Below are 21864 nucleotides of genomic sequence, written 5' to 3'. Positions count from 1 at the left end.
TTATCATGTTTATAATCCTTTGTCTGATAAAGATCAAACTTAGTACATGTATTGTGGTTGCCCTGACTGATAAATAACCCATATATTTCACTACCATTGCAGATATTCTAAACTTATAGTTGATCCTTTTCATATATTATTACATAGGGGGGCATATATGTTTCTAAAATAAAAAATCTTGTACTTTTAATAGTTTGGAGATAGATTACTGAGGAGTGTTTATAGAGGATTCTATTCAATTTTTCTTTCAAATATAAATCAAATTGACAAACATATAATTTCCAAACTTTTATTTTGATGGAAATCATTTAAAACAAATACTAGACTTTTCCAAGTTTGATTGTTGCTTGGCTATCAACTCCCTCCTTTTAATACACAAATAAATGTACATCACATGCAGTCTTAATAATGTGCATGAACATTATGCATCATTAAGAATTATCAACAATCACAGTAAAACACCATTCAGAAACATTCAAGTTTCATTTATTTAGATAAGGTATTATTTTATATTTTGCTAAAGACAAGAAGTTCAATTTAAAACCTTGTTATGACCAGCATTTCATTGTGCAAGGGTTCAATATTTATAGCCATGTTTTGTTGTACACATTTCAAGTTTTATCCTACAACATAAACACAAGTGTTAACATTTAAATAGCTTTACAACCTGATTTAATAATCAAATGATGGGTGGATCTTTGGCACTGTATAAACAACAGGACAAAACAAAATGTACAAGTTAACACGATATGACTTCCCTCCAAAAAATAAAGTTATAGAGAATATTAATGTCATCCATTTTTTCCCTGGTTTTCATGGGTTTTTTTAAAAATATTAATTTACTACTGTATGGATGATGAACTGATATATATAAGATGTATGATCAGAATTACCTAGGAAAATTGATAGGATAGAATCTACACCATATACAGGCATGCAGTTTGTTGTTTAATCTATACATAGATATAAAACTGCATGCACTGAAGGGAAAATGAAATTTATCAAGTCAAATTTTCTTTGTTTCACAATACTCGAGTAGTTATGCCCCAGTATGTGTGCAATGTTCAGCCGAAATTTTTGTTTTGCAAAGATTAATCTCTCTAAGGTTTTGTTTTTATTTCTTAAAGGTATATACATGTAATTTGTTTAAAGGTATGCATTACACGGAAATGCAAATATTTTTGAAGATTAAGTTGAATTTAGTTAGATAAATAGTTGGATAGCAATAAAAATACAACTTTGGTATAACCACCTAAAGGAAGTTACTAGGAATGGAAGAATGTAATTATGAATTCCTTTTTCATGAACGACATGTCAACAAAACACCGCTGTATGCAGTGCATGGAGGAAGAAAGTCAGTAGATCATGATAGTGCACGAGATTCTTTATATTTATACGTATATACATACACTTCAGTAAGCTTTCCTTATGGTGTTTTTCAATCATGATTTTCATTAGCACATTCCATTAACAATATTGATACATGTATATCAGACAACATGAATGCTTTTGATTGCCAAATGGTCCAAAATATTTTCTCGTCAATCTAAAGGTACACAGGGAAAAGTGGCTCACATGATTTTATTGTGTATTCCTTTTTGTTTGATAATTACCATGAAAGGTGAAGATAACTAACAGTGATGAATCTCATAACGCCTTGCTATAAACAATACAAAATTGAGAGTTGGGCAAACACGGAGCCCTGGATATGTCAATATCATGCAGTAACCACATGAACAATCACACACATGAATATCATGCAAAATAAATTTCTTCAGGACAAAAAAGAATTACATAATGTGGCCAATATTAACAGAGAATAATAACAAAACAACCAAAGCTACAATGTCATTTCAATGGGGGTGTTATGTTTTAGTTTAAATAGAAGTAAGTCTGCTAGTGCGTTGAGATGAAAAATCAACAGACCCATTGGACTTATATTTCTTAAATTTTATTATTCCCTAGTGGCTCCCAGCTGATTTTACAGGCCTCGGACCTGTGTGTTTTGGTCAAGATCCATCTTCCCTGTCATCTGGTTGACAATATCAAAATACCGATTACAGATACCAATTCATCCATTCCTTCATAACATTCAATCAGCTCAAGTAGTCTTTTATGAATTTTACACCCGAGATCAATCATCCAAGCCTATGTTTCTGAATAAGTAGGACATGGACTCGTTATTCTGGATTCGCCTGATCGCCTCCGTAAGCATGATACTGATGTCTACTGTTTTGATTTTGTGACACTGCATTTTCTGAATTTCATGTGGCACTGTGTTAGTAACAACAACCTATAACAAAATAAAAACACCATTAATAAATAATTGACCAACATGTGATTTTGATATAACAGAACGTACATGTGCTGTAAAATTGTAAATTACCATTCATGGGACTATATTTTTGTTGTTTTTATGTTACATGTATTACGCTTGTAATACAGTACACTGCCTTATTTTTTCCATTTTTAATTTTACTGTATGCCAAAACCACAAATTTAAAATTGAAGTAAATATATTCTGACCAATACATTAAATACATGTGGAATGCAGGCATGTAGTTAGACCCTTTTATATGTGTATGCACAACTAAGGCAGAGGGTTTTGGAGCAACCGTGAACAGCATCCCCATGGAAGTCCTGAGGATGATAACCCCTGTGTTAAAAAGCACCATTTCTGAGCCTTTAAAGATCAAATTAATATTTTTGCTTCAAAATAATAAAAAGAACGGAAAATTGGTCAATTCTTAGCAGTTTTTGCCCTGCCCCTAAGACCCAAGAGATGCAGGAGTCCTGAAATTTACAATTTGTGTTCCCCTTGTCCTTAAAATGCTTCATACCAAATTTGATAAGAATTGAAATGGTATTTATCAAGGATAATAAAAAAAATTTCAATTGTTAATGGATGATGAACACAGACCAATAGCAAAAGTTTACCCGAGTAACTCGGGTGACCTAATTAAAATGTGCATTTTAAACTTGTGAAAAAAGATTTAAACAGCAGGAAGCTGTGTATGTACACTATATCGACAAATTCTAATCCTCCACTAGACCATAACTTTAGGTTAACACTCAGATTTCAATCATGAAGTCAATTCATCAAAATATGCATATTCATTCCCGGGTCATGGAATACTAACCTCATAAGAAAGGCAATTTTACAGAACTTCTAAAATGCAAGTATAATTTGTTGAATTGAACATTTAATATCTACCTCATCAATACAAGAGTCCTCAATGAGTCTTGGTGCGTCTGATGACAGAAGACCGTGGGTTGCCATGGCGTACACTTTGTACGCTCCTCGATCCTTCAAAACCTCCGCTACTTTAACAAAAGCATTCACATCATCTATCATGTCATCCTACGAAAGAAATGTACATGTGATGACTGCAAGGATGAAAGCAATAGCATGTCAATTGCATGATGCCCATGTGCCACTTAAAGGCAAGGGGATAAAAGACTCAAACTGCATACTGTAGAGTCTAATCTAATAAAATTCAGATTTTCTCTGACTGTTACACTGGATGGTTAGAGAAGATCTGATTTTAATTAGATTGCTGTACAGACCTAATTAAAAGTCAGGCATTAATATCTGCATAAAATTGTAAGATTCTATAATTCCTCATTTATTTACATTGCAAATTATACTGCTAGTATTTATGAAATTATAATACACAAATAGAAGAAAAATATTGCAACATTAAAAGTTCTAGTAAACATTTTTTCTTGATTTAACAGTCCACTCCTGAATTCATGTTCATGCATTTTGAGGAGTTATTTGAGAATGATAGTGGAATGTCTGCATTCAGTGACACTGTCCCAATAATTACTTAGAATGATAATGGAATGACATTGTACCGGTAATTACTTAGAATGATAATGGAATGTCTGCGTTCAGTGACACAGTACCAGTAATTACTTAGAATGATAATGGAATGACATTGTACCGGTAATTACTTAGAATGATAATGGAATGTCTGTACGTGTTCAGTGACATTGTACCGGTAATTACTTAGAATGATAATGGAATGTCTGCGTTCAGTGACACAGTACCAGTAATTACTTAGAATGATAATGGAATGTCTGCATTCAGTGACACAGTAAAGGTAATTACTTAGAATGATAATGGAATGACATTGTACCGGTAATTAATTAGAATGAGAATGGAATGTCTGCATTCAGTGACACTTTACTGGTGATTTCTTACCACAATAATGGCAATCCTTCCACCAACATCACCCACTACATTAAGTGGAGGCTTCTCCTTTGGTAGTAAAGCTGAAAAGGGGCAAAAATATGGAATGGATGAGAATTTGTGCACAATAAGTCACATCCAATGTTATAAAGGTAATTTAAAGCTTTCAAAAACTATAATTTAAATGCACTGTATTAATACCATCTAGCAATTTATCAACATGATACTGAATACATTAACATGCAATTTGCACTGCAGAATTTACATCTATTGGTGATCTGCTCCCTATATCATCCCCACAATTCAAAGATCTTTCAACTTTATGAGGAAGTCCCAGTCTGCATGCTGACAAATATCTACATGCGACTGAAGTGCATATCCGAATTCGCTACATTGTAAACACAGAGGAAAAAAAGTGCTATGTACACTGAGGTTAATAGCATATCAAAAGTCAATAGTAGATGTAGATGGTATGATATAGGGTTCACATTAATAAAACTCATCAGTAGCATATCTCATCTAACTCAAAACAAAAAAAAGGTTTTGATATATGAATGACCCCAACAGTAGCACAGCCATTCACACATACCAGCTAGCTCATCTCTGTGGAGGGTAAATGTAGTATGTGAGAATGTAGCACAGTCTGTGGTACTGCTTTAGCTAATAGTCATCAAACTTCACTGGTCAGCATTTGTAGATGACCCCCTACTGAATTTCTGGTCAAAAAAATCAACTAGGGTTTCTACTCTGCATATAATATTATTTTTGTCCAACCAACAATTAGAGATCTCTTTACCTGATAGTCATCAAACTTCACTTGCAGATTTATTGTAAGTACAGTAACTGATGACACCTACTGACTATCAAACTAAAAGGATAAAAAGTCAACATGCTTTCTATACATGGATTTCAGTTTGGGGGAAAGGGGTATATAATTATCCATAAATTCAATTTGTAGGAAGGGTCATATGTTACACAAGGATTAAATTTGGGGAAAGGGGGCATATATGTTGCACATGGATTTGGGAGAAGGGGAGCATATTTGTTTTTCAAACATTTCTAGTTTGAAAATATGCCTTCACACTCATTTCACTAGCCTTTTGCTCTGGGTTTCCCTTTCGCAAAATGGATAGCTATAAAAGAATTTGATGAATAATAAGATTCCTAAAAGTTAACACAACTGACCATGTAACTTACAAATCTGCAACATACCTGGCAGAATTTCAATCTTTTTATATTCTACTCTGGACGGTGGTGGGGGTGAATTTCTTCCGTCATCTTCCTTGTCTTCATCATCATATTTTTCCTCTCCATGAATGACAGCAATACCTAATCGCAGTCGCTCAGCATAAGACGTTGCACGTTTGACAGAATTTGGATTGCGGGCCACTATTATTGCATTTCTGTAGTCTGGAATCTAAAGCACACATTTTTGGGGGTTTGAAACCTCAATCATATTTTCACATGAAGAAACTGGGATAATCTGCTGATAAAAATTCTGGGAAAAATTATTTCAGGACTGTCGTAAACTCACCAATCTCTCTACGTAGTCAATAAGAAATGGAGAAGCTCGTAAATTTTCCACTGGAATGTCAAAAAATCCCTGAATTTCTTTCTGATGCAGATCCATGGTGATGATGTGAGTTAGACCTATCACAAAATAATTTCATAAAATGTCTTATATCTGAAATATAATAAACTAGATGCAGAAAGCTAAAAGAAACGAAGGCTTAGCACTATATCATTGTTTAAGCACTGTATCATTACTGGGATTTTGCACATGTCGCAAGTCATGTTACTAAGGTATGAAGCTAATATTTTATCAATAATAAATACGATCATCCTTTTCAAGTTCAAAATCTATATATCTTCATATAAACTTATGCTTAATACATCACAAAATCTATATATCCTCAATTAGAAACTCAGGCTTACATCACAAAATCTATATATCCTCATAGAGAAACTCAGGCTTACATCACAAAATCTATTATAATATATCCTCACATAGAAACTCAGGCTTACATCACAAAATCTATATATCCTCAAATAGAAACTCAGGCTTACATCACAAAATCTATATATCCTCATAGAGAAACTTAGGCTTACATCACAAAATCTATATATCCTCAAATAGAAACTCAGGCTTACATCACAAAATCTATATATCCTCATAGAAAAACTCAGGCTTACATCACAAAATCTATATATATCCTCATAGAGAAACTCAGGCTTACATCACAAAATCTATATATCCTCATAGAGAAACTCAGGCTTACATCACAAAATCTATTATAATATATCCTCACATAGAAACTCAGGCTTACATCACAAAATCTATATATCCTCACAGAGAAACTCAGGCTTACATCACAAAATCTATATATCCTCATAGAGAAACTCATGTTTACATCACAAAATCTATATATCCTCATAGAGAAACTCATGTTTACATCACAAGGAGACTTGTTTTTTATGGAAAGGAAATCTGTATATACTTTACTTTTATACAAAATATAAACACTTGATACATGTAGATATAATTTATATAAACAATGAAACCAGGGGGAATTTCTGTATTTCCTTTGCTTATTATACAATTAACTCCATGTTTATTACTTAAATTACCTGGTATATAATTAAATTAATAAACATGCATTCAGCAAAAATTCATTATTCCCCATGTATATGTAATGAAATATGATAGTATAATATGTGCTATAAAAATACATGTCTGTAGACAGAACTAATGTTCATTATAAAGGACTGTTTTCCATATCTACCTTTCTATTTTGAGACTATTCTGCTAAATGAAAAATGTACAAAGTCTATTTATAATTGCTCATATGGAAAGGGGACATAACTCCCTATGGAGTTACCGATTTAAGTATACAAGATATTTTCAAACTTTGTTTTAAACCTACAATTGAATGATTCTTCAGTGCAGTGACTACAATACAGAGTCTGTCATCGATTAATCCCTGCTAATTATTATCTTAAAAAATATCAATATCAAAACCGCTGACAACTGTAATTTCTGCGTATAGTAATTAAGGCAGAAACTATTCTGCATATTTTTGTCATGTGTGATAAAATAATTCTACTATGAAAAGTTTTTAGTTTGCATATTTACTGAACAACCTCTTAGAGTTGGTATCAATGCTATTAATATTATTTTGGGTGAATTGCCACTGAATCAGAATAGAGTAGAAAACTTTATTATTTTATATGCTAAGCAGTACATTTCTCATGCCTATGTAAAAATAACATTCCAACCTTATGTGGATTACTTTCTCATTTAAGAACAAAACACTGCATTGAAAGGCACATATCAATGCATAATTTTAAACTGTCCGACTTTACTGGAAAAACATATTTGAACCACAGTAATGTAAAATTTAATTATTTTCGTATGAATATATACATCTATATATATTTTGTACACTGTATATTTACAATTTGTTTTGACTTTAAATATGGAAACTTACTACCAAGAGCTTTATTCAATATACCTAAAACTTCTAAGTTACCTGTACCAAAATTTTATGCATGTAGAACTGTTTGGGTGTGAATATGTTTGAGTGGGTGGTGAATGTGAAAAGTAAAATTACAATGGTATCACACTAAGTTTTCTTGATAATACATGTATATGCATATATATTTCAATGGAAAAAATGCAAATAAAAAAATAATAAATAAACATCCTGGACATTTCTCATGAAGTGCAAAGGAAGTTTCTGCTTTATAAACATTGAATCTTATCTTCCGATGTAATTCATAGTTAAATCAACATAAAATAATACTGTATTGTGACATCATAGGAAGGGTCAAAGTTTCCTAACAAAGCTACTCATACAATTAACTACTTACCTGACTGCCCTAACATAGTAGCCATGACTTTGGAAACGACGGAGCCCCTTTTCCTCATTTTGCTCTGTTTGGAGTATGGGAGGTAGGGAATGACTCCGATGATATTGTGGGCGGCGCTTGTTTTACATGCGTAGGAAATAATAAGCAGCTCCATTATGTCATTGTTGACATCCCTATGAACATAGACAGGAAAACTTATTGACAGATAGACTACCTGTATCTGTGATAGACTACCTGTATCTGTGACAGACTACCTGTATCTGTGATAGACTACCTGTATCTGTTACCTGTATCTGTGATAGACTACCTGTATCTGTGACAGACTACCTGTATCTGTGATAGACTACCTGTATCTGTGATAGACTTCCTGTATCTGTGATAGACTACCTGTATCTGTGACAGACTACCTGTATCTGTGATAGACTACCTGTATCTGTGACAGACTAACTGTATCTGTGATAGACTACCTGTATCTGTGATAGAATACCTGTATCTGTGATAGAATACCTGTATCTGTGATAGACTACCTGTATCTGTGACAGACTACCTGTATCTGTGACAGACTACCTGTATCTGTGATAGACTTCCTGTATCTGTGATAGACTACCTGTATCTGTGACAGACTACCTGTATCTGTGATAGACTACCTGTATCTGTGATAGACTACTGTATCTGTGACAGACTACCTGTATCTGTGATAGACTACTGTATCTGTGATAGACTACCTGTATCTGTGATAGACTACCTGTATCTGTGATAGACTACCTGTATCTGTGACAGACTACCTGTATCTGTGATAGACTACTGTATCTGTGATAGACTACCTGTATCTGTGATAGACTACTGTATCTGTGATAGACTACCTGTATCTGTGATAAACTACCTGTATCTGTGATAGACTACCTGTATCGGTGACATCAATACAGTAAAAAAAAAAAACCAGTGAAATCACGATAATTTGCTATACACAAAAAAATATACTTCAGTGAACATGACAATTAGAAAAATATCGTAACTGCCATAGGTAATACTGAATGTATAATACATGTATTAAAAATTATAGGCTTTAATAATTGCTACCTTTAAGATGTGCACTGCATTTGTCACATGGCAGTCAAAGAAAACTGGACACAATGTCAGAGTAAAGTTTTTCATGTCCTATTTGAATATGTTATTGATTTATGTGGAAAATGGTTCCACAGGAAGTAAACACTTTGAGAAACACAGAATGCTAGCTAAGAGACAATTTGGACATTGCTTACTTTGTACCCGTCTGAATGATATAGACATCCTTCCCTCTTACAGACTCTTTAATTTCCACATTTGTCTCTGCAATTATAATATTTAATTCTAAACTTAAAATTTCAAAGATTCACCAGGTTGATTCAATGATTATATGTGTACATAAAGTACATGCAATATGTTAAACAGGGACTGGATTCTTTGATCTCTGTCAAATTCCACTAGATTGAAAATAATTTAAAACAAATCTGGTTTTCTTGATAAATTTAAATTCAATTACAATACTTTAGAAAGAACTGCATCCACACTTACCTCTGTTAGTTTTATGATACACATTCATGTCCCCTAACCTTATCCCAATCCTCCTGAAACAACAAGAAGTGAAACAAATGTGATTTTTACAACTGAACATTTCATAACTGCATACAACATAAAAATTATGTCTCTGATAATAAAAACAGAGGCTAGTTTTCACATTGAGGAAAATTATATATTCGACAAAAAAATTTTCACATGGAAAATATTTCTGTTTAAATAAGAATTGGTTCTGAAACACTTTAAAACATCTGGAAGCATAATATACAGATATATTACTGTCAACATGGGAAATTCCATCCCTTTTTAAATGTTTTATTTTCCTTCTCTTTTATCAGTTGGTTTCACTGTATAGTTTTACAGAAGCTAGTCATCTTTTACATTAAAAACCATTTCTCAATGCATTTGTCATTCAATGAGTAAAATTTAAAAGGAACCAATTTATGTTCTTAGCAATAAACTTTACTCTTCAGAATAACACTTTTGTGATTTTTAATATTTAATTAGTCACCATTCCCTGGCTCATCCATCATTATCTAACCTTAAATCAAAAGGTAAAATTAAATTGAAAAAAGACATTTGTATCAAGTGGCCAAGAGCTGCAGCACTAATTCCTGGAACACTGAAAATAAACATGATAAAGTTCTGATACTTGATAGCCCTCAAACCCATTTCAGTAAAAGTGTCCTTAAATTAAGTACAACTAACATGTACTACAACATGTTAATTATAAGTAGTGAAAGTTCACATCAATGACAGAGAGCTGCATAAAACCGTTAAATTGACAGGTGTTTATTAATCGATGTGCACAGTCAGTCTGGCTAATTTCACTTTGTTGTAGTAGCTAGCTTTAGTGCATAGTCTTACAGACATTTTTAAAGTAAATGTAAGTGTGACAGTACTGCAGTGTCTACAGTGATGTGTTTATAGTGGATTAGGCCTATCATGAATCCAGAAACACTATTCACTTTGTTGTAAGTCAGAGATGTCAGGACCAATATTATTGGAATTTTTTACTCTAAGAACCACTATGGCATTTCCCAGGAAGGTATATCCATGTCCATATATAATCTTTACTGTGGTTATTATTCATTCTTTAATTTCTATGAAAAAACCAGCTTGGCTCTCAAAGATTTAAAAATGATGCTGAATTTTGAAAACTTTAGGGTCTAACAGAATATCTGCTTTTACGTGTGGATCTTTCACCAATGTCACTAACGTGTTAATGAACCGTTATTGTTTTTATTACAACATCTAGGCTTGATTAAGGTAATTGACCTATAGTAAACAATTTCCCAACTTTCTTACTGTGCAATAAGTTGTGACAGCTCTGGGTGGGAATTGCCTGCTAGCAAAACCATGGGACATTTTTGTCCGGGATCCAACGCCATCTTGTCGCTATTTGAGGAATGTATCTAGTTATTCTGTACACGGATAAAGGTAAGCTGCTCGAGACCTAGTTTTGGTTTAGCTTCGGCATGATAAACTGACCTTGACCATGAATGGATAGCCTGGTTCCCGAGGCCTTCCGATGTGCAAGCGGGAACCAGGCTACATGAATGGATTGCTTGCACTTAGGAAAGCACAGAAGGATAAAAAAAAGGTTTTGAATTAGAAATAAATTATGCAATATACAGGGTAAAAAATTACGTATGCCGCAGTTGTAAGCATTTTAATTGGCGCTGTTCAAAGTGAAAGTGAAACCGGATGTACCTTGGACAGTGACTTTTGGCGGCAATTTACATGCTGCCAATACTCATCCAGTGGATCCCACGCAAGACTTTTTTAAAGTCTTATGATCGGTTATTTAATCGTAATTTTAAGTCATTCCTTATATTTAACAGCATGGAGTCGCCGTACTTTAGTCACCCAGTTACTAGATCTCACCTTACTGTTAAAGTGAAAGTAGAAAACGAATCAAGATCTCTTCATACATCCTCAAATGAAACTTTTATTAACCCTTCAACTAGAAAAAGGAAACTGAAGGGAAAAGTTGAAATAAAATATGAAGAGACTGAACCAGAACAAGTTAACAGTGCGAAGAAGGAAGGTTCTTCTTGGGAACCATCGCTGTGGAGAGATCAACTTAAAAATATATATGAAATGAGGAAAAGCAGGGATGCACCAGTAGATACCATGGGTTGTGATGTCATAAGTGACACTCTTGCTTCCCCAGAGGTAAAGCTCTTTCGTTTCCTATTACTCTAAAAAAAAAATTCACACAGGTCTGGTGTAAGTGGTTACATAGTGTCAACTCGGATTTGCAGAACTGTTGTGAACAGTCAACCTATTCAGCTTTTGCATCAATTCACTGTTGTGAATTTATGGTTTATCAGTTATTTGCATGACAGTCATACTGTTCATTGCCTGTTTGTAAGACTGTCATGCTTCTGTAGTATTTGGTTTAAATAGACCGTCGTGCACGTGCATCTATGCACAGCCATCAATCTATTTTCATATCGGATATACACAATACCATCCTGCACCTATTTTGCATCTCCTATAATAAATTATTCAAGACTGTCATACACCTATTTTAAATAAGGTATACATGCAACTGTCTTGTACTCATTTCGCACAACTGCTATTTATACAGACTGTCGCATACCTATTTCATGTCAGCTACATATAGAAGACTGTCATGCACCTATTTTCCATCTTCTATATACATGTGCAACTGTCATGCACCTATTTCATATATTCGAAACATGAAACCACCATCAACCTATATTTCACATTGGTTTTTAGCTGCAGAACTGTAGCTCTCTGAGAAAATATTGGGATAGATTTGTGTCACAATTGTTATTTATTTATTAGGATAAATCATAACAGAATCGGACAGCAGGCACTGCCTATATAAGTCTTCTCCACAGAAGGTACAAGGTCATACAGACATTTGAATATATATATATATATACAAACTTTAGGAGTCTACAATCTGACCTCTCAGTCTCACAATAATCAGACCTCTGCCATTTTGGAGGGAGATATTCCTGAATTAGACATTGTGACAGATTTTGGTAAATTATATCTTATTATAGCAGAAAATGGATAATAATGAGCTTTATTATACCATAAAAGAGTTTATGTACAAGTGTTCACCTGTATATATACTGTAACGTCATGCATGGGTCCCAAAATTTTTCAAAGGGAAGGGGTTCACCCTGACAATTTCTATTTTCTACTTCTGACTCTAGTCTTTTACTAGAACTTTACAACCAAAACTTCATGAAAGTGAGCAAAAAGGTGTATTTTTAAATCAATCACAAAAGAGGGGATATTTTCCCCTCAGTCCCCATCTTGATCTATGCTTATACAATATAAATAGCAGACTCAATCATTTACAGGGGGACAGGTCTGAAAAGTATTGGTTTTGGGTGTTGAATCACACTGTGAAATCAACTAAAGATGCATGTTCAGTATCGTTGATTCGGTAAATGTATAATCCTTATTGCTGATAGTTGACCCTTGTGCTTGCCTTAACAGAGAATTTTAAGGGGTTCTATGCAGTGCTCCCACTGGACCAGAATTCCCTTTTGCCACTTTTTCAGGGAGTGGCGCGGCACAAATAATCACATGCTTTACAATTATTTCCATCATATTATATATTATTTTATTCATTACACTTATTTTAGCATTTTGAATCAGTTACATTACTTAATCATATCCAGCTACCATACCTAAACATTTCTTTCTGAAATAATAAGAAGTTGATTTGTTTGATAAATTCTATTATGGAAATCAAAATTCAGATAATAAATCATATAAATATAAACTTCATGATGCTACACCCCTCAGTGAAAACATTGTGTACATTGGCCGAAATACAGATGTCACAAAACATCAAGCCCAATTTAGAGTCGTATCTCAACCACTCCCTATTAAATTTCCGTTTTTGTATGGAAGATTTTGCAATTTGGACAGAATCAGATGTTTGAGGAGGTGGGGTTGACTGTAAAGCCAAACATAGATATTTTTTAAATTTTAGACTGACTAGGGTCAGAAGCTACAAGTTTAGTGTCAAAATAGAATGGGGTGCATAGTCTTATGAGATTAGCATTTTTATACTGTTGCGCACCGAACTTCAAAGAAAATTATTTATTAAAATTGCCATGTCCATATCAATGGTGACCGACCGCATTGTTTATGAAATATTCGAACTAAAATCAAACACATCAAAATCAAAATCTTGTAATCAACGAGTTTGGCCGCAAAAACAAACAATTGATGTATTTAGATATACATTATACACAATAATACGGCCAATTTAATTACCAGTCGGTTCTCTGGTTAAGAATTGACATTAATGTGGAAATGATAACACGATAATGAATAAGACTTTAAATGTTAAACAATTGACAACAGCAGGGTAAACAGCTGTCCGATGTACTTTATTACATAATCACCGACTTTTTTGCAGCCATAAATTACCTGAGGCTGTGACCAGCTCTGTGTGCACTGGAACGACGCGAGATTCCCGGTCGCACGCGTTGACTGAATAAACAGATTTTGACTGCATAAACAAACAGGCGATAATGTGTCACTGACAAAGGATTAAAAATACAATTTATTGCAAAAAGGGATTTTCGCCACTTTCATTTTTTTTTCGCCATTTTTGAAAAAAATTCGCCATTGGCGAAAATGGCGAAGCCCAGCTCGAGCACTGGTTCTATGGGATTGAAGTGAGGCCTCATTCCCAAATGAGGACACCATAGTTTTTTCCTATATATTGCAAATGAAATCCTCTGAAGAAAGTTGTATCATGATATATATAAAATCATTTGTATCAAACTTCTTATTCAAATTCAGATTATTTAGTTGAATTTATAGGATGAATTTCATTAGTCATTATACATTAACTTGATCTTTTCCCAACTTGACAAATTTTTCCAGTAAGATAGGCCCAGGCCTCTGCTTAGTTATGATATTTTAAAGAATCAATCTCAAAAAGAACACACTTACAATAGTCATTCTGTTTCTGTTTTGATGCAACACAGGTATTGAGCTGTTCTAAACAGAGTCTATTAGTAGTGGAAGAGATTGGGCACTTCAACAAAGAGTCAGTTTGTAATCAATTTCTCCCATTCTGACACACTGAAATCCAGACACTGTCTGCCTTCATTAAGTTACGTAAATTATTACAATTTTTCTCCTCTTCTCTCTTTATTCTCTAATGCTTCACTAACTGTCTGCCTTCATTAAGTTACGTAAATTATTACAATTTTTCTCCTCTTCTCTCTTTATTCTTTATTGCTTCACTAACTGTCTGCCTTCATTAAGTTACGTAAATTATTACAATTTTTCTCCTCTCTTTATTCTCTAATGCTTCACTAACTGTATTATATAACTGTAGAGGGTGACAATCACTAACTACTGTTATATCAATTATATTCATGGATTCAAATTTTCATGGTTTGAGAACAAAAATAAAGTTGAGCATATCCATACCAAAAACATTTTATTAAAATAAATAAATGAACAAGAATTGTTTGTAAAACATATACCCCCCCCCTTTGGTGCATAATTGAAAAGGGATATACACATGCATCATTTAATTGATAGTGGTGCCAAACCAATTCAAGATATTGAGCAGACAATATCTTCCTATCAGGAGTATGTCCAGAGTGGATTGACCATGCAGTGTACCAAGTTTGATGTCTGTCAAGCAAAGGGTTCTTTTAAAGATATTGAATAGAGACAGTATTTTCCTATGTCCAATATGATCCTTGACCTTGGACCATGTGACTTCAAAATCAATTGTGATATAGAAGTGTTCCAAGTTTGATGTCTGTCAAGCAAAGGCTTCTCAAGACATTGAGCGGACAGTATATATTCCTATGTCCAGTTTAACCTTTGACCATGTGACCTCAAAATCAATATGGTCGACTCATCTCCTTCAGATATACCAGTGTACCAAGTTTGATATCTGTCAAGCAAAGAGTTCTCAAGACAGTGAGTGGACAGTATATTGCTATGTCCAGTTAGACCTTTAACCATGTGCCCTAAAAATCAATAGGGACCATCTACTCCTTAAGATGTACCAGGGTACCAAGTTTGATGTCTGTCAAGCAAAGGCTTAAAAGCCTTTAGGGTTCTCAAGATATTGAGCAGACAGTATATTCCTATGTCCAGTTTGACCTTTGACGATGTGACCTCAAAATCAATAGAGGTAATCTACTCCTTAAGATGTACCAGTGTACCAAGTTTGATATCTGTCAAGCAAAGAGTTCTCAAGACAGTGAGTGGACAGTATATTGCTATGTCCAGTTTGACCTTTAACCATGTGCCCTAAAAATCAATAGGGATCATCTACTCCTTAAGATGTACCAGGGTACCAACTACCAAGTTTGATGTCTGTCAAGCAAAGGCTTAAAAGCCTTTAGGGTTCTCAAGATATTGAGCAGACAGTATATTCCTATGTCCAGTTTGACCTTTGATGATGTGACCTCAAAATCAATAGAGGTAATCTACTCCTTAAGATGTACCAGTGTACCAAGTTTGATATCTGTCAAGCAAAGAGTTCTCAAGACAGTGAGTGGACAGTATATTGCTATGTCCAGTTTGACCTTTAACCATGTGCCCTAAAAATCAATAGGGATCATCTACTCCTTAAGATGTACTAGGGTTCCAAGTTTGATGTCTGTCAAGCAAAGGCTTAAAAGCCTTTAGGGTTCTCAAGATATTGAGCAGACAGTATATTCCTATGTCCAGTTTGACCTTTGATGATGTGACCTCAAAATCAATAGAGGTAATCTACTCCTTAAGATGTACCAGTGTACCAAGTTTGATATCTGTCAAGCAAAGGGTTCTCAAGACATTGAGTGGTCAGTGTATTCCTATGTCCAGTTTGACCCTTGCCATTTAAACTTGTGACTTCAAAATCAATAGGGGTCATTTATTCCTCACATTGTTGTACCAGTGTACCAAGTTTTAATGTTTGTGAAGGAAAGTGTTCTCAAGATATTGAGTGGACAGTATCTTCCTATGTCCAGAGTGGATTGGCCCTTGACCTTTTGACCTCAGATCAACAGGGGTCCTCTTCTACTCATATGAAATATCATTAAGATCAAGTGAATGGATCTCAAGATATTTATCGGACAACATGTGGTCTACCTGAACCCACATACCGACCAACAGGTGCAAAACAATATGCCCCTCTTCTTTGAAGGGGGGCATAATTATAATAATTATAATTTACGCCCTACTCCCCAAAGAGCAACAATTTTCCAGAATTTTGACATTAACTATATGTTGTCGTACTCCAGCATGCTAGAAATTCAGGACGAGATACTTTTGACTTGGCGCCGAGAAATATGAGGGGCGTTAACCGAGGCTGTAACTTGTTGGAGTAAATGTAGTTTCACATTTCAGGTGTACAGATACCAAGTACTGGTGTCACTCATGCTTTCAAGTCAAACAAAGGACCAGATAACATCAGCTGCAATGAAGAAATTGAGAGAACATGGTTGTAACATTGATAACATTCTGCAAACCTCGGATCAAGTTCTGGGAGAGTTGATCTATCCTGTTGGTTTTTGGAAGGTACTTTGATGCTTGAAAGCTACTGAATGATGTATTGAATGAAAATTGTAATCGTTTTTCTGTATATGTTATGATATCATGATTGTAAAGCAGAAATTTACTCAAGAAATCAAGAAAACCGATGAGTTGATAATTTTTACATTCTTAGTCAATATTCTTAATTGAAGCAATATACAGTAAAACGCATATATGATAAACATGCTTATAATGAATTCATGTCTATTGCAAATGATATTTATTCCCTTATGAGATGGAGAGAAAAAATATCTTATTGGATATGATGAAGTTTGGTTATAACAAACTATTGTTCGCTGGCATTAAAGGTTGGCTATAACCTTGTTTAACTGTATACAGTATTAACATACAAAGACATTTGAATCTGCTTGATATTTCAAAAGCAGGATGCGACTCATTTTTAAGGAACACTAATACTTTGACAAGCAGATACTCCTGTTGTAGAGAAAAGTGGAATTCATAAAGAAAACTACAAAAATTCTTCAAGATGAATATAACGGAGACATCCCGGATTCTGTGGAGAAACTTTGCAAGCTGCCGGGTGTAGGACCAAAGATGGCGTACCTGGTGATGAAGTGTGCATGGAATGAGATCACAGGCATTGGGGTGGACACACATGTTCATCGGATTTCCAATCGACTCAAATGGGTGAAAAAGCCAACCAAACAGCCAGAGGACACCAGGAAAGCATTACAGGACTGGTTACCAAGGTCAGGAAAGGACAGCACTAGGGGATTTCTTCAAATAATAGAGAGCAACTATATAATTAAAGATATCTTCAATTCAACATATGTACAATTGAATTAATGATCTCTTTATTTGAATTGTTGCTCGCTTTAAAAGAATTGATGTGCGCATTAATTCCTTACACAAAAGCATTGTAAATAATTAAAGATATCTTCAATTGAATTAAAGAGATCATCAAATTATATATACCAAGCTCTAAATTAATTATTGCGAGCAATATTTCTACGAAATTGATGCTTTCATCAATTGAATTGAAGAGAGCAATAATTGAATTAATACACGCATTAAATCAATTATTGCTCTCATTAATTCATTTGATGAGAGCAATAATTGATTTAATGCGCGCATTAATTCGATGATATCTTCAAATAATTGAAGATATTTTCAATTATTTGAGTTTATGTTAATTTGACGCCTGAAATATGGTTTTTTTCTTGCATTCAGAAGGTCACAATTTCGGCTGTCAACATTAAATGAGTCATTTTTTTAATGTTAAACATCAAAATTGGAAGAAAAATTTCAAAACACATGAACCAGTCCCTTTAATTAAAGAACTTATAGTTATATTGAGATAAATGACCTCTAGACTTCTCGATACTATGCCCCTTCTCCAATATATAATTCGGCCCGTGGGGATCCGAATTATAATGTGTCCTCAATGCCCCTTGTTTCTTGTGTAGCACGATAAAGATCCCTCTCTGCTTAAAAGCCGTAAGCGCCGAGCATTGGCCTAACTTTTGCAGCTCTTGACTGGCAATGGTGACGTCTCTATATGTCAATAAGTAAAAGATTCTAGAGCAGGACATTAAACAATATACAACCAACCAATATTTAATTCACCTGAGAGACTCTGGTGGTCTATTGCTATTCATGCCATAGTGTTGACAGCATTGTCTGTCATGTGTCAAAAAACATTTTTAACTTCTCAGAAACAATTGTTAGTAACAGTTGTACAATCAATGAAAATAACAATCTTCTGTTTTTGATAACTCAACCAGTCGCAGTAGCTCAGTGGTAGAGCATTCACTTCGTAACCAGGAGGTCATGTGTTTGAGTCCCACTCGTGCCATGGCCACATCAAACCTAAGACATTAACGTAGGTAGTGATTGCTCCTTTCTTAAACGCTTGGCATTTAGAAGTGAGAATCATGGGTCTTTCAAATATGACCTTTAAAAAACGGAGGTTCCGTGTTGTGGCAGGCGTTAGCATGATAAAGAACCTTCACTGCTACATCCCTGGGCGCTAAGCATAGGTCTAAATTTGTAGTACTTCACCTACAGCTGGTGACATTTCAGTATGAGTGAAAAATTCTTGACGGGACTGAAAACAAACAATCTTTTTGATCACTCAAATGAAAAAGAAAACTAGTTCTAATTGTAACGGGGACCGTAACATATGTTCCCCAAACCTCCCCCAATTAAAAAGTGATGTCATTGTAAACCTATAGCAAAAATCATTTTATTTTAGCCTTTAATTACATGTAGTACGTTTACTATAGTCATTTCAGTACCAAGAAATGAAAGAAAGCAATGCTCGTGCAAACACACGCATACGAGCATGATTCTGCACTTTTGTTGATATCATTCAACAGGCATTTGTATCATATACCCACAGTATGAATTTCATAACATTTCCATGTAATATAAGGAAGTTATAGTGATTTTAAAATCGTCCAATCAGAAATCATGCACGTGCTCAGCAGTAGTTTTAACCACAGCAATTTGTAAGGAGTACCAAGACACATCTAAGACCTTCACATCAAAAGAATTTGATGAAAAACAAAAACGTTATCATCTTTTAAAAATGAGCATTTGAAAGACGATGCACACGTGTGCACGTTGGCATTTTTTTATTATACTAATATATAGATACACATATCATCTACCTATGTTGTGAATATCAACTCATTCGCTTCATTAATAATATAGTTACTAATGTTTTAGTATTATCCAATCAAAAAGAAGCGCACGTGCATACACGCACAGATTAGTAATTTTGACCATGCAAATCAGTTAAGGGTCTCAATATCTACCTATGATATAAATATCAAACCATTTCAATGGGTAATAAAAAAGTTACACTGATTATAAAGTCAGCGTGCGAAAAATGTGATGCGCATGCAGACAAAATGACTATCATTTTGCACATCTACAAATGATATACTACATGTATCATCCTATGAAGGTTTCATGTCGATTCCTTGTGAATTCTGATTTTCAATTTTTTGTACCAAAATTCCAATGCACGTGCGTGCGCATGCATGCACATGCAAACAAAATGACTATCGTTCTGCACATCTACAAACGCTACACTATCATCCTGGAAAGTTTCATATCGATCCCTTTTGTAGTTTCTGAGAACACTCCCGGACAAAAAAGTACCGGAGAAAAATAATAATAATAGCTAAGAAACAGTAAAAACAATATGTTCCCAAACTTTGTTTGGGGAACATAATTAGTTTTCAGGCTGAGAATGCTAGATAGTGTTGTGTGGTACTCGGGTGACCATTTTAAAAGGTGCATGGGCCACTTGGGTTTTATTTCAGTAATGTTTATGTTGTCCTCTATTACAGCTGAATTTGAATTGTTGTAGGGAATACTGGAGTGACATCAATCATTTGCTGGTTGGATTTGGACAACAGACATGTTTACCTGTAGGACCAAGATGTTACGAATGTCTGAACAAATCCATCTGTCCTGTGGGTAAAACAAACAATAAGATACCCTCACCAAGGAAAATCAAAAAAGAAGAAACTTAAATGCTAGATGTTACGAATGTCTGAACAAATCCATCTGTCCTGTGGGTAAAACAAACAATAAGATACCCTCACCAAGGAAAATCAAAAAAGAAGAAACTTAAATGCTAGATGTTACGAATTCTGAACAAATCCATCTGTCCTGTGAGTAAAACAAACAATAAGATACCCTCACCAAGGAAAATCAAAAAAGAAGAAACTTAATTGCTATAGTGGTCACACAGGCACACACAAATTGTATGTAGTATTTACTGATAATTGTACAATTGTGTTGGACAATTTCTTTGGTTCTGTTTTATCATGTGAATCTTATATAGTGCTCACATACAAATTGTTTGTATACATGTATTTTCTGATAATTGTACAAGATACACATTGTGTTTGACACTCATGATGTCAGAATGTGTTATGTCTTGTTATTTGTATGTGTGGGTGCATGTATTTGAATATATTACGTTATTTCATTCATGTAGTATTGTAGAGAAAAAGTGATTTAATTAAAAAAAACAAAACATTTATGTTAATGAATTTGTCTATTGGGGGGGGGTTGGGGGGGGGGGGGGTTATTATATTAGCTTTTAGTGGAGAGAAATTCAAATACTATCTAGAACATTTATCTTTTGAGTAGCACTTGGGACATTGAATGCAGATCTATGTCATACTAGTAATAACTGGTTCTACTCATAATGTAATTGATGCAACAGAATTAAGATTTTAACAGCAGTAGAAGCACTCTAGAGTGTAGACCAATGTAAATGTGCAGTGTGCAAAACTTTCTATATGTATTGTAAAAGTGAGGATAACAAACAGTGATCAATATCATAATTTTATTTTAAAAGAATAGAAAAAATTAAAGTATGGAGACACCAGATGGGATCAGGTGCCAAGGAAGAGTAAGCATCCTCCGATGACTGGCCACACCCACCGTGAGCCCTATATCTTGTCATGTAAATGGGGTTATCCATAGTCAAAATCAGTATGAAGAATGACACAAAAATAGTATGAAAAATATTGGACAGTACTCAACCTTACGACAGATTGTATAATTTGCATAGAAGATCATTATAACAACCATAGAATCTGCAAAATGCTGAATTTGAAATGAGACGTTTGAAATCCGTGTAACACCAACTTATTTGTCAGAAGCCTGCTTTGGTTTACAAATTGATCATGTGCATAACA

General features: G+C 34.3%; 2 protein-coding genes across 4 annotated transcripts; one reads left to right on the top strand and one right to left on the bottom strand.

The window, feature by feature from the left end:
* Positions 1–273: 273 nt before the first annotated feature.
* LOC125670113 (phosphoribosyl pyrophosphate synthase-associated protein 2-like) lies at positions 274–11146 on the bottom strand. Of its 2 annotated transcripts, XM_056163410.1 has the most exons (10): positions 10931–11146; positions 9620–9672; positions 9328–9394; positions 8066–8238; positions 5730–5845; positions 5408–5612; positions 5293–5328; positions 4208–4278; positions 3215–3361; positions 274–2293 (listed from the first exon to the last, which is right to left on the bottom strand). In XM_056163410.1, exons 1-10 carry the CDS (start codon positions 11011–11013, stop codon positions 2135–2137), a joined length of 1110 nt encoding a protein of 369 aa, XP_056019385.1. In that variant the 5' UTR covers positions 11014–11146; the 3' UTR covers positions 274–2134. The 2 variants fall into 2 exon arrangements, with proteins under 2 accessions (XP_056019385.1, XP_048761050.2); XM_048905093.2 differs by lacking the exon at positions 5293–5328 and having other exon boundaries at positions 10931–11082.
* On the top strand, positions 10638–21194 carry LOC125670114 (endonuclease III-like protein 1). 2 transcript variants are annotated; one of them, XM_056163413.1, is made up of 4 exons: positions 10638–10670; positions 16994–17164; positions 17624–17889; positions 20520–21194. In XM_056163413.1, exons 1-4 carry the CDS (start codon positions 10653–10655, stop codon positions 20683–20685), a joined length of 621 nt encoding a protein of 206 aa, XP_056019388.1. In that variant the 5' UTR covers positions 10638–10652; the 3' UTR covers positions 20686–21194. The 2 variants fall into 2 exon arrangements, with proteins under 2 accessions (XP_056019388.1, XP_048761051.2); XM_048905094.2 differs by lacking the exon at positions 10638–10670 and adding an exon at positions 11146–11800.
* Positions 21195–21864: the final 670 nt, after the last annotated feature.

Source organism: Ostrea edulis, chromosome 4 (genome assembly GCF_947568905.1).
Source record: "Ostrea edulis chromosome 4, xbOstEdul1.1, whole genome shotgun sequence".
In the NCBI taxonomy this organism is placed as follows: Eukaryota; Metazoa; Mollusca; class Bivalvia; order Ostreida; family Ostreidae; genus Ostrea; species Ostrea edulis.
The sequence above is the reverse complement of the archived record's forward strand: the minus strand, read 5'-3'. Positions and strand labels throughout refer to the sequence as shown.